The sequence below is a fragment of the Pezoporus flaviventris genome, unplaced genomic scaffold (assembly GCF_033815535.1).
Source record: "Pezoporus flaviventris isolate CSIRO_AGI_PZ_B2104156 unplaced genomic scaffold, CSIRO_AGI_Pfla_v1 ptg000213l, whole genome shotgun sequence".
In the NCBI taxonomy this organism is placed as follows: domain Eukaryota; kingdom Metazoa; phylum Chordata; class Aves; order Psittaciformes; family Psittacidae; genus Pezoporus; species Pezoporus flaviventris.
Window position 1 is genome coordinate 228,132 of NW_026892761.1, and position 13,693 is coordinate 241,824.

Consider the following 13,693-nt stretch of genomic DNA (forward strand, 5'->3'; position numbering starts at 1 on the left):
GGGGTTCTTTTTGAAATAAAACTTCTGCTGAAAGAGTAGTATGGAGCTGACCAGTGTAACAGGTAAACAGACATTTGTTTCTGTTGAGAGTTTATAATTTCACATAAAGCAGGAGGCAGTTGGAGATAATTTGAGACCCAAAAAAACCTTCTAAAACCAACTCACAGCTGCTTAGCAAAACCAGAAGTGACATTAAGCAATCTGGAAGTTAAGTAATCAGGAAATGTTCCTTTTTCCTTCGTATGGCTTTTATGTCCCACCACACTCCCCATTTCCTCATCCTTAAAGATAACTTATTCATGGCACACCTATTATCCTTTGTAGGAAGTTCTTCTTGTCTTGGAATTAATGAGACCGCATTTCCTCTGAGTAAATAATTTGGTATCTCCTCCCGTAATTACACCCACATTGAGTAGGAACATTGGCATTAGGCATACATATATTATAGGAACTAGTTAATCCATTTGACAAGTCTACAGGTATTAATAACAACTAAGTACCTCTCCCTTCTCTCAAATTTCAGCTGACAGCAAAAAAAGATTGCTGGTTGTTGGTCTTTTGGTTTTTTTTATGATTAACGTGACTTGGACATCCTTGAAGAACAAAGTAGAAGTTGTATGCAATTCTCATAAGCTAAGGGAATGGCAGGTGAGTTCTGCATGTCATCTGCTCCCCTTCAGCAGGTACTTTATTCAGGACTGTTTCCAAAAGATACATGCCCTGTAGGTATCTGCTCAGATCTCTTATCTGAAGGATATTTCATAACGTTATTTGTTCTTGTGCTTAATTTTCAATGTTCTATTGTTCTTATAATAGTAAGACCTGTTAGAGAATAATTTTTGAGCTAAGCAGAGGATATTGGGGGGGGGGGGAAGGAGAGAAAAGAAATTCCCATTACTTCAGAAGGAACCATGCAGAACTCCATCTAAACCCTTTATTTTTTAAATGGTATTTCAGAGATGGGTTATGCTTTGTATTAACAAAATTAGCTCCATCCAAATGGAGCTGTGAGCATGGAGTCAACAGATGGGAATTCAAAGATGCACTAAAACTCTACCAAAGAAAAGTGGTAATAACAGTGTATCTGCTTTTTAAAGTTGAAAATGAAGATGACTATTGAACCGGGCAATTGCCAAGCAGAGTTCTCTCTTGTTTAATGATGAAACAAACATTTTGAAATCAATTTTTAAAATGTTGCTTTGCAGGGAAAGCAGCAGCCTACTGCAGTTCATTCTCCCAAGTGCGTCATGTTAAAGATTCTTTTTTTCAGTCCATCAATGCTTGCTCACATTACTTCTTTGCGTGTCTTAGACTACAAAGAAAAAAAATGATTCTTCCTTGAATTTAATTATGGCACTTTTTTTTCCCATAAGTTAAATGTTACTTTGACTTCTTCCTCAAAGATTATGTATAAATTGTAGTTTAATATGCAGCAATATTGTTTCAGATCTGATGTAGTATTTCACTGCAATGCTATATGGTATGAGACAGACTTAGAACTTGTTTGAGGATCCCTACCATAAAAGTGCATGGTGCCATAGGCCTTAATTCAGCCTTTCTAACCCACTTTTTTGTTTTGTTTTGTTTTGTTGTTACTGTTTTCTTTTAAATTCCTTTTAAAATGGTGGTGGTCATGTCCCCCCATTCTGTCCCCTCTCCTTCCAACCTCACTGCATTTACGATAGTAGCATTAATAAAACTGACTTGGAAGAATCTTCATCTCTTCTTTTGTTTTATAGATTTGACACCAACACATATCAGCTGGCAGCCATCAGTAAATGCAAGCGCACACCATACTGACAGATATGCCAACACTGAGTTGACTGTGAGGCGAGGACAAGCCTTCACTATTACTCTGTACTTCAACAGACCAAAGCAGAACGGAGAGAGCCTAGCATTTGTCACTGAAATAGGTAATACTCCCCTAGCTTGATCCATATTCTCACAGAACTGTAATCTTTACCCCTTGTACTTCTCCACTTATACTATTTAGAGATACAATTTTTCCTGATGTATTTTTAATGCTTTCCCCTGGCTAATGTGCTCATTAATATTGAAACTGCACAATGGAATGGAAACCAATTACCCCTTATTTCTGGCAGGACCATCCCCCTCAGAATCTCATCGTACAAAGGCTGTATTTAACCTCTCTGAGGTGGGGGTGAGTGGCTGGAGTGCTGTCCAAGGACCCAGTGAGGCTGGTTATATGAACTTTACAATATCCAGCCCAGCCAATGCTGTCATTGGACGATACAATCTCATCCTCCACGTAACCTCAGGGAACAAGATCTTCTCCAGATTTCTGGGGCAGTTTGTGTTACTCTTCAACCCTTGGTGCCCAGGTAGGTACCAGGGCCCTTGCTCTTGAACACAACTAACCTATTTGCTTTCATATCTGCACACTGAGCTTGCTGCCTCAAGCTGCCTCTCTTTGGGTCACCAGTGGCAGCAATCTCAGCTATCTGTTCAGAGATCTGGTTTTACTACTTTAAAAAGCTATTGCTGCACCTCCCCTCTCCCTTTTATCATAGAGAGATGTGCTATATGGGGTGATATCAGAGACTCTTACTTCAGGACTAGAGCAGATCACTTTTCTGTAGATGAGGGGTGACATACTTTTGTAAATTAATGAACTTCTCAGCAACATCCTTGACTTGCACCTAAATCAAAACAAGACTGTTCTTACAGATGTTAACTGCAAAGACAACAGCTGAACTAACTGTAAGAACTGATAGAGGGCTAATGTGAGGAAGATTGACATTTCCCAGGTCTTTCATCATGGGTTGAAAAGGGATATCTCTTGCTGCTGGTTGGTTGGTTGGTTGGTTTTTTTTTCCTGCAGCCTTAGCATAATACAGAGGAAATGCAAATTCCTAACCACAAATTTTTGCAAACATGCAATCGTCTAGAAACCTAGATTAGCCTTAAAATATACCACGAGTTACAGGAGCTCTTAGACAACCAAGTGACTAAACAGCTTATAAAAGAAATGTAACCACAATCATCCACTGTTTTCTTCCATGACTCTATGTTTGCCAAGGGCCCCTAACAAATATATCAAGAGCCAAGATGAAAAAAGCTGCTACTTAGCTCAGCCTGTCTTAAAGATAGAAATAATTATAGAACTATGCTCAGGAAACTCAGACTGTCTCTGCATAGACAGTCTTTTGGGAAAAACCTTCCCAGAACCCCTTGAAAGATCACTTGTGGTGCAACTTCCATGTAACTTCAGATGGAAACCACACTGCAGGCAAGGACTGAAATATTTGACAGCTCCTGAAAAGCTTGTTCAAAGTACTGGCTCTAGAACATTATAATTGAGAGCATATGAACTTCAGAAAAAAAAATATTCTTCAAGTGATTACTGAAGGACATTTAGATTGCTCAGAATCATAAACTCATGGGGCTAGAAGGATCTTACGAAGTTATCCATGCTCTATTTAGCACTTAGGTAATTCCTGACAGATCTTTAATTCCTTCTTAAGGGTCAGCCATTAGGGAAGCTCCAGTACCTCCCCTGGCAATTCATTCCAATTAAACACTAGCCTTTCCACAAGAATTTTTTCCTACTAACCAACCAAATTTTTTTGCTTTGATGTCAGCATAAAACTTGTCATCCTACATATGATAGACAAGAAGAACAGATTTTCTCCCCTTTCTGCCTCATCCTCTTCACAAGAATTTCTGGAATTGATTACCGTGCCCCATTCCTCATCCCCTTTTTTTTTCTACCTTAATAATTGAGTTAATTTATAAGTTATTTTCTTCATAAGTAGTATTTTCAGGATTACTGAGCATTCTCAGTGCTCTTCTCTTTCCAACTGATTCACACATTGACATGCAGCACCTGCAACTGCACACAGTTCTCCAGGCCTGTGCTGGCTCAAAAGATTGGGAATAAATAATGACATTATTTAAAAAAAAAAACAACAAAGTGTGGACAGCCACCACAAAAACAGACTTTATATAATGTGACATTTTTAAAATAAATTATACAATCTATATATTTGCAGGAAGGGAAGGTAAAAAAATTGACTCACGAAAAGCTGGTTTTAGTATGCATTTCCTGAAATCCTGAAGCTTTTAGAAAATAATTTTTAACATTATGAAACACTGAGCTAAGTAGGCATTGCTACCTAAAGAGTGATCAAAACCTAAATATCTGCTTTCATAGCAGCTACATGTTGTGCCATAGATTAGGGAACCAACGAGTAACAATAAAAATCAAAGTGAGTGGTGAACAGACTATCCTAATAACATTCTCAATAGCACTTTGGATTAAGCAAGGAGACATTTTCATTTAGGAATCTTAGAACAAGACAAACATAACAGGAAAAGAGAGAGAAATGTCATCTGTGTGATTCTTTTCAAATGTCTATGTTAATTATAACTACCCTGAGAAGGCAGATATATCCAGTGAACTAGCCTGGACTTTTCTTCATCTTCCTCACAAAAATACAACATACAGATAGGAGATATTTAGATAACAAAGACTATAATAGAATTAGGGAAAAAGTTACATTCATTTAATGTGGAATCCCTCTTCCCCCCAGCCATATACAATAGCAGGCCTTTTCACTGAGCTGTACATGTTCAGGGAGCTGTAACAATACATTTTCCAAATAGCAGTTTTCCCCCTTGCTAAATCAAGATTCAAATGTTTTTGAAAGGCTGTTAGTATTCTCAGTTTTAAGTGTAAAAGCATGTCCAACTTGGGTTTCAGGTGATGATGTCTACATGGATAATGAAAACGAGAGACAAGAATATGTCCTAAATGAAAATGGAATAATCTTCGTGGGTAATGCAAAGTACATTGAAGCAAGAGGATGGTACTATGGGCAGGTGAGCCATAAGGAATTCATTTAGGCTCCTATTCCATCTCCAATAGCATTTTCTTTTATCATTACTTGCCTCTGTAATTGGCATGCCTATCTATATGGAGACTGAACAAACCTGGCCAGCCTTGCTTATGGTTTGCTCACTGTGTGCCTGACAGGACTTTCATGTGAGTGGTGACTTAACACAGCACTGAAGCTAGGACTGGCTTCTACATGTGCTTGAAGCTCATGGTATAAGCACGGACCTCATCTGGGACCAAAGCACCACAAATGACAACATACCTGTGTGCCTCCAACACACTCACTATTTTTGTAATGCTGTAACAATGGGCTAGAACAGACACTGACATAGAATCATAGAATGATTTGGGTTGGAAAGGACCTTTAAAGATAATTTAGTCTGACCTCTGTGCAATAGGCAGGGACATCTTCAACCAGATCATACTGCTCAAAGCCCCATCCAGCTTGACCTTGAATGTTTCCACGGATGCAACTCAAGAGAATCTAATAACTTCAATGAGAATAAGCTGGGCAGTTTTAGTTTTCCTTTAGTGATTTCTTCTGACGGCAGGAGGCATCCTGTCAGATTTTGGCTTTAAATAGTTAGCTATGTCTTTAGCCAGTATCACACTGCAAATTGCACACTGTGCCTCACTGTCTCTTTCACCTTTGGGCTGGAATATCTTAGAAAGGAAGAATCATAGAATGGTTTGGGTTGGAAAGGACCTTAAGATCATCTAGTTCTGACCCCCCTGCCACTGGCAGGGACACCTCACAGTAGACCATGTCACACAACGCCCTGTCCAACCTGGCCTTGAACACTGCATTTAGCACTTCTTTGGCCAAGAACTGCAGTAGAATTTCCTCTAATTCTCTTTGTAAAAATATTTTCTTTAAAAAATTATCTTATTTGATCACAGTTTCAAGATCATCTTCTGAACATCTGTCTCACCATGCTTGATCTGAGCCTGTACTATCGTCAGGACCCAGCCATTGATGTATCCCGAAGAGGAGATCCTAAATATGTAGGCCGAGTAATCAGTTCTATGGTAAGAAATGGACAACTTAATCTGAATTACACGTTTAAGCAGAAAGCATTAGTTAGACCACCGAAACCCAGTCACCCGCACCTTAAACAACATAATTAACTACATATGGTGCATTACACACAATTGATTTTGTGCATTCTGTCCATTGGCCTATTTTTAGATCAATGGAAACGATAATGATAATGGAGTTCTCCTGGGAAAGTGGCAAGGAAGTTTCCACTCAGATGAGAATCCATCCAGATGGGATGGTAGTGTGGTAATCCTCCAGAAATGGCGTCAGGACAACTACAAGCCTGTTCAGTATGGCCAGTGCTGGGTTTTTGCAGGTGTCATGTGTACAGGTAAGCTTTAAGAAAAGAGCACTGTGGTGAAATGGAGGCATTTCTGACCTCTGGTTTTATCAACACTACAAAGCAATTAATTCTACAAGAGCAACAGTGCTCTGAAGACTGCAAATGCTGAAGAATCGCAAAATATCTAGACACTTAACTTTGTTTCTCAGATATATGCAATCATTAAACTAAAGCTCCGTGTGTGTGTGGTTTGTGTTGCTTGGGAGTTGTTTGTTTGGGTTTTTTTTTGTAGTTTTATTTTTTGTATTATTTTTTAATATATTTCAGTTCTAAGGTGCTTGGGGATTCCTACTCGTTTGGTTTCAAATTTTAACTCTGCCCATGATGTGGACAGAAACCTGAGCATTGATAAGTACTATGACAGCTCTGGAAAGAGTCTTAATATCGGCAAGGATTCCACATGGTAAATATGATTATTTTTTTTTATATCACCAGTAATTAGAGAGAGGATTTAAGGGACTTACAAATATGAACACCAGCAGTACAAAAGCAACTGAGAGGTGCCTGAATAAATTTTTTTTTTAAATTAATACACCCATTTGGAAAGAAAACATTCTTCATGGTTTTGAGATAACAATTCCAACAACTAGCCCAATTTTTTTCAATCTCTGATCTCCAAAAATTGCAATTTTCTTTAAAAGTATGTTTCCATTGACAATATACCTATTGTCAAGGCTCTTTTAATTACTGACACCTAACCGGTCTGTTCATAATAATGCAGCTGTGCACCTTTCATGCTCTGAACTGGTTTACTGCTGTCATAACTACCTCTCATCACCACTATAGATAGATTATTTGGACTTTATCTCACTCAGTATAGTTATTTTGAGTTTCTGTTTAAACAGAGCATTTCCCATATTTGAAGGTAACTAAACCAAATCACTAAGTATATAGAATCATAGAATAGTTAGGGTTAGAAAGGACCTCAAGATCATCTAGTTGCAACCCCCCTGCCATGGGCAGGGACACCTCCCACTAAACCATGTCATCCAAGACTCCATCCAACCTGGCCTTGAACACTGCCAGGGCTGCAGCATTCACAGCTTCCTTGGGCAACCCATTCCAGTGCCTCACGACCCTCACAGAGAAGAATTTCTTCCTTATATTTAACCTAAACTTCCCCTGTTTAAGTTTTAACCTGTTACTCCTTGCTGTATCACTACAGTCCCTAAAGAAGAGTCCTTCGCCAGCATCCCTGTAGGCCCTTCAGATATTGGAAGACTGCTCTGAGGTCTCCACGCAGCCTTCTCTTCTCCAAGCTGAACAGCCCCAACTTTCTCAGCCTGTCTTCATACAGCTCCATATATCCACAACTTAAATCTTTCACTTATAGTTCGTATTGCTCCCAAAGCAAGCTGCAAACATCTATATTCTCTCCTTCCCTGTCCTGAGGTCTACACCTCAAAAGCAGCCAGTAAACCTATCCTTTGAAGGCGGCAGTAAGTCGCTGTAACAAGACAGCTTCTGTCAGACCTTACAGAATTTAAAATAAAAAAATCCTTACTCTTTTCAAACTGGAAATTTGTAGGCCTCTATAGTACTGTGCTTTCTAGACACTGTTCTTTGTCTCCAGGGATTATCATGTCTGGAACGAAAGCTGGTTCATTCGCCCAGACCTGGGAACATCATACAATGGGTGGCAGGTTTTGGATGCGACTCCACAAGAACAAAGTAAAGGTAGCAGGAGAAGTTCTCATCATGACTTAACATTTTGTCTTCAAACTGAGCACGACTAATGAAATTTGAATTTTTTATTTCTTTTCCCCCATGTTTTAGGATTATTTCAGTGTGGTCCTGCATCTGTGAGAGCCATCAAAGAAGGTGATGTAGACTTGGATTATGACACATTATTTGTGTATACGGAGGTGAATGCTGATTGCAACAGATGGATTGTATACAAAGATGGAACTAAGAAAAGAGTTTATTGTGATACTGAAATAATTGGCAGGTTTATCAGCACCAAAGCTGTGGGCAGCAACTCCCGTGTGGATGTCACCTATAGTTACAAATATCCAGAAGGTAAAAGAATTATCACAAGTATCTCCTACTGAATTATTGGTGCTAGGCTAGGATGGGTAACCAGTTTTGTTTGATTATTTCTCCTCTTCCTTCAGAAAATATTCCTGCCCTTGTTTTCAGAGAACTTTCTTAATACAATGGGTATTATATTTCTGGGTTTGTGTATTTAGTAGTGTCCTTATTAAGACACAATACAAAATATAATTTAGTCCCTTACAGAGAAGTATAAAATGTAATATATACACAAAACAGGGCTATAAAATACATTTTACTACCCAAGGCAGACAAACCCTCAAGCTGTCAGACCAAAAAGCCTTAAAGCTGAGTCCATTGTGTATCATGAACCGCAGGTGTGCAGTATGGGAAGTTACAGAACAATAAATACTAGGTTACTGCCATATCTGGCAGATGAAGCAGGGCAACAACCAAGCCACCAACCTAAAATCTTAAACTCCAGTCCTAGACATCCACCTCCCAGTAAACCCCATGCTCAGTCTTTCTCTGCAAGTAACTGTTGATGTGTCTATTCCAATTCCTCATGTTTCCTTCTGAAGACCCCATTACATCCCACTCCCAAAAGAAGCGACCGATCTCCATTTCTGCCTGCATAAATTCACCAAGTTAGGCTCTCTTGTGCTCCTGCTCTGACTTCCAGTCATCACCTTGCCAATCAGTTATGTGTTTGCACTCCTGCTGGACTTGGCCTCCACATTATTGGATTCTGGAAACAAAATACTAGGAGATGGCAAAAGACGAAGTGCCACTCATCTGTACTTCAGAAAAAAATGCAACAAAGTTTAAGAACTGCATAGCCATACGTTTGCAGGAATATTTTTATCTTCCCTCAAAATCTTGTACTTATGTCTTTCCATCTTTTTTTTAAATTCAGGGTTACAGAATTCATATATTAGTCTGCTTAATGTCCGTGGCTCAAAGTCTTAAAAAAATGGAAAAAAAAAGAAGGAAGATATATTTAACATTTTTTAATATTTGCCATCCAGAATCAGTGGCCATATTTCAATACTTCACTCCTCAAGGTTTTAGTGCAACCATATTTAATACAGAGACTGATCATCATCAGATTAGCAAAGTAACGCCACATTACTGTATGTTCTGACCAAAGAAAAAGGAATCCTGCATCCTAAACAAATACAAATGCATTTATTTTATTTTAGTGACTTATTCACCTTAGTACAGTATGTTTATTATTCTCTTGTGAAAAACCTGATCAGAGGCCTAATAAAAGCATGGGGAACTTTTAGGTATTGCAATATTTCTGTGTGATGCAGAACTGACACCATGTATCATTCTGAAAGACTTTCTACAGAGAAGGAGCAATAGCAACAGAAGTATGAATTTTACTTGGTTCTTTCCTTTGACCAGGTTCTCCTGAGGAAAGACGAATTTATAAAAAGGCCTTGGCCAAGATATTTGGGCCAAACATCACAGAAAGACACAGAGAATCTCCAGATGAAAGGCCCTCAGAGAATATTAGAAACCCTGGGATCTCTGGGAAATTCAAGCTGGCTGAACCTCCAGTATTTGGCAAAGACATTACCCTGATCTTAATTCTCAGTAACCTATCTTTTGACCACAAGACCGTGAAGGTGGACATGAATGCGTCAGCCATCCTGTACACAAGGAGAGCAGTGGCAGAGATCCTGAAGGCAACCACTTCTGTGGATCTTGGTTCTAAACAAGGTAACTTTTAATGTCCCTAAGGAGCCAATAGAGCTCTCTTAGCTACATGAAGTTAACTAGAAGGAAGAAACAGCAATATCCGTATCAACCTTGTAATGCATCTGCTTGTTCCATCTCTTAACAGTATTTTTATGAGCACATTTCATAAGACATTTTTTACTCAGAAAACTTTAACTAGTTCAACCAGGAACGGAAGGTCTCTTGAGATGTTATATAGAAGGCTACATTTACATTATAGCTAACATATATATTGTATACAAATAACAAATAGGTTATAAGGATGGAATAGATAAAAATGATTATACCTCTAATTTCAAGAAATACGAAGAGATAAGAATCCAGTGAAATGCAGATGAGTAGATCTCCCTGGTTTCAGGATAAAATCCTCCATTCAAAACTGTAGGGGTCAAATGGATTAAGAAAAGGATCACTAGAACAGGGAAATACACCACCAGTCTCACATGGAAGAAATACAGACTCAGCTCTCTTATATTCTGTTCTCTTCAGTAATTTCAAGACCACCACCACCCTCCCAGTAACAATCTTTTCTTTAGCATTCTTTGAGAACGTAATGATTCCTAAATACATGTCCAAATTCCAGGGAAACATATCCGATTAAAGATCCCTTATTCTTATTATGGAAAATATCTGACTACCGACAAAAGGATCCAAGTTACTGCTTTATGTGAAGTTATCCACATGCATGGGGTAAAGCTGCTGGTGGAGAAGACAATCATTTTAGAGGACACAAACATTATCATTAAGGTAAACAATTCTCTTTCTGATGCCCTGAACAGACAGAAAGAACTAAAGAGTGTTTCTGGAGCTCAGATGTTAAGATGAGAATGTGGGGATAAATGCATTATTTTAGGCTGCAATTTCAGACGTTGCTCTAAAGTTCTGCCTGCTTAAATTGAGAAAGTAAGCATGCAAGTGAGCAATTTCTTTGGCTGAATCTGCTCCCTGTTCTTCTGAACAGCTCTGTTACCTTCTTTCTTTCCCAGTCACATGTTCACAAAACTTGTTTTCATTTCATCTGTATTCTAGTTATTGGCAAGTGCTTGTGTTGCCTTTGAACAACTTTGCCTGCTCACAAAATATAGACTTAAACCCTTAATTCTAATCTATGTTAGGGACAGTTTATATTGTTTTAATGCTTTAACCCTAATCAATGATGTGCGAAAATAAAAAAATAAAAAAATAAAAAAGCCACTTAACAACCCAAACAGCAGACAGGTTTAATGAGATGTGTCCACATAGTCAAGACCATTTACTGAACTAGTGCACAAAATATTGCATACAGCTTGACAGCACTGTTTAGCTAACCCAAGTCCAGCTTCAAGTACTGAGAAAGGAGTACCAGTTGTTAGTTAAATTTCAGAGCTCCTACCAATATCTCATTCAGCCTCAAATATGAGAGATGTTCTGCTTGCAGTCTGACTGAAGCCTGACTCCAAAAAAAGTGTGAAACAGTGAATGATTAGAAATGTGTCTTTGCCATTTAGATTCCTCGGCGGGTTGTAGTGAACAAAGCTGTTTCTCTAGAGATCTCATACGCCAATCCCCTTCCTGAACCTGTGAACCGCTGTGTACTGCTAGTGACTTTGATGAATCAACAGGTCAAGATACAGTAAGTGAAAACTGTAACATTCACTCAGTGCTCTGACCATGACCAACAGCATGTCTAGGTTCCTCAGTCAGAAAAAAAAATAGTTGAATTGTCTTTTTCATATTTTCTATTTATGAAAATAAAAATGCTACCAAATATATATCGAGATACTATGATTCTTCAATCATGTTTTAACTTTTCTAAGTCGGAACTTGTTTAACAACTAAAACTTGCTAGCATTCTTCTTTCATGGACAAGAAAATGGGCATGTCAAAGTCTTTTCCAAATTAGTTGATTCTACGATTCTATATGTCAAATTCTTTTGTTTCTCTTTTTTTTTTCTACAACTTGGCTTTGTGGTTCTATTTTTATATACAGTACCATAGCACTACAAAAATAAGTCTGAGTTAAAGCAAACAAGTAACACACTGCCATAGCTCCCCTTGTTTCAGCCCAAAAAAGAAGTTGCTCTGTTCTCCTTTAAAGTAGGAGAAAAAAAACCTAAGAGCAAAATACTCTACTACTTTTTTCTTTTCTTCTGGACTCTCCTGCTTTCAGATTAATTCAGTGCTGAGCAGCTCATATTTCCTAGGGATTTATTATAAAACAGCCTGACTTGCTGCGACTCTGTAAATATTTGGACATATTCCATAAAAATATACAGAAAACACTATTCCAGTGAAAGACAACCAATTTAGGCCAAGAGGAGACAAAACGAAGAACCCCAGTCATTAGAAAAAATCATATTATTGCCAAAATGGATACAAACCAAGCAGGCATTGGACAGAGTGCTGACCTTTGACATGAGAGTTTTCCTGTTCTCAGTTTGTGTTGACTATCCAAACTCGTACCCAGCCCTAACAAGGCATGACATAGTGCTGCTCATTTCCACCAGGCTATTTAAGAGTAAATGAAGACAGTACTATCTTCTCTCATTTCCTGGTCTTTACAGAGGCTCAAACCCTAAGTAATTCTCAAAACCCAAGGCTGGGAGTCAAGTAACTGTAGGTGCCCCCATTATCATGCACTTCTGCTTCTTGGGAATCTCACGGTATGGCAATGCAAGCCTGAATTAATTGATTTTTCTTTCTTTTTTTTTCTCCAGTCTGGCACCACTGGCACCAAGAGAGAGATCAAAAATTTATTTTGAATTCACACCTCGCAGGACTGGGCCCTTACAGCTGCAAGTAGACTTCTCCTGTGACAAATTTTCACATGTGAAGGGATTTGTAACCATTGCGGTAGCACCTGCATAATGCATTGGAATCAATCTCCTGTTTCAGCATTAACCTGGCAAGACATCTTCCTCTATACAGGGACAGTAATAACAGCAAGGAACTTACCACAAAAGTTGGTGACCTCTTACACTGCAATAGAATCAAGTCTCCTGCTTTCACAGTGCTTAATTCTGTAGTCTCTAATTGTTTGGGGTTTGTTGGCTTTTTTTTGTCTTCTTGTCTAGAAAATTGAAGTCCCTTTCTATAGAAATAGTTTCACTGTTTTATCAAATGTCATTGTGTTAAGCTCCTTGTTTTGACTTTTCCATCAGATTATTAATACAGTCTCTTTTCAAGCACATTCTAATTCTCAGCAATAAATAAATCTACCCCTAGAACTGTATTCTTTTGTAATGAATTGTACATTCCATAGAAATATTATGAGAAATCACAAGATTGAGGATGATGCTTTTCCCTTCATTTCTCAAGCTTCTTACCTAAAGAAGTAGAAAATCTAATTTCTGTATTTTGTGACACCTATGAACTCTCTGAATGGGGAGAAAAAAAGCCTACAAAGACTGGGAAAAGTAATGTTTGGGGTCCATGACAACAATATTTCTGTAACCTGTGGGCATAGGACTGTCCCAGAGCAGACCACACATATACACATTCAAGTAGGTAACTTAATTCCTGTGTAATGTGGCAGAGTCCCAAGCACCATTAAACACAAGGGGAGACCCTTGCATTAATCTGGAAATTCAGCAACAGAAGGTAACTAACACTTTCTGCCCATCAGCGTAAGGTCACTGAAGAGAAGGAACAAATTTGTCTTCAAACCTTCCCAATGTAACTCATTCCCAGGCAGCCCCTCCTCCATACCTCTGGCACAGTGTTTGCATATAGATGC

The 13,693-nt window shown here is 38.5% G+C and overlaps 2 protein-coding genes across 4 annotated transcripts in view; one reads left to right on the forward strand and one right to left on the reverse strand.

The window, feature by feature from the left end:
* The window catches only part of CCNDBP1 (cyclin D1 binding protein 1), a 77,788-nt gene that overhangs the window by 18,125 nt on the left and 45,970 nt on the right, over positions 1-13,693 (reverse strand). The window contains exon 11 of one of the 3 annotated variants that reach the window (XM_061441889.1): positions 10,299-10,357. The exons of the other annotated variants lie outside the window; for them this stretch is intronic. Coding sequence (XP_061297873.1) covers positions 10,333-10,357 — 25 coding nt within the window. The 3' untranslated portion in view covers positions 10,299-10,332. Of the gene's footprint in view, positions 1-10,298; positions 10,358-13,693 lie in introns of those variants that run through there. 3 annotated transcript variants of the gene reach the window in all.
* LOC133262578 (protein-glutamine gamma-glutamyltransferase 6-like) lies at positions 528-13,164 on the forward strand. Its single transcript, XM_061441886.1, has 13 exons — positions 528-648; positions 1,740-1,913; positions 2,103-2,342; positions 4,724-4,842; positions 5,759-5,887; positions 6,048-6,228; positions 6,508-6,643; positions 7,814-7,917; positions 8,017-8,259; positions 9,643-9,960; positions 10,562-10,725; positions 11,466-11,590; positions 12,675-13,164. The coding sequence occupies exons 1-13, from the start codon at positions 642-644 to the stop codon at positions 12,823-12,825; spliced, it is 2,091 nt and encodes a 696-aa protein (XP_061297870.1). The 5' UTR covers positions 528-641; the 3' UTR covers positions 12,826-13,164.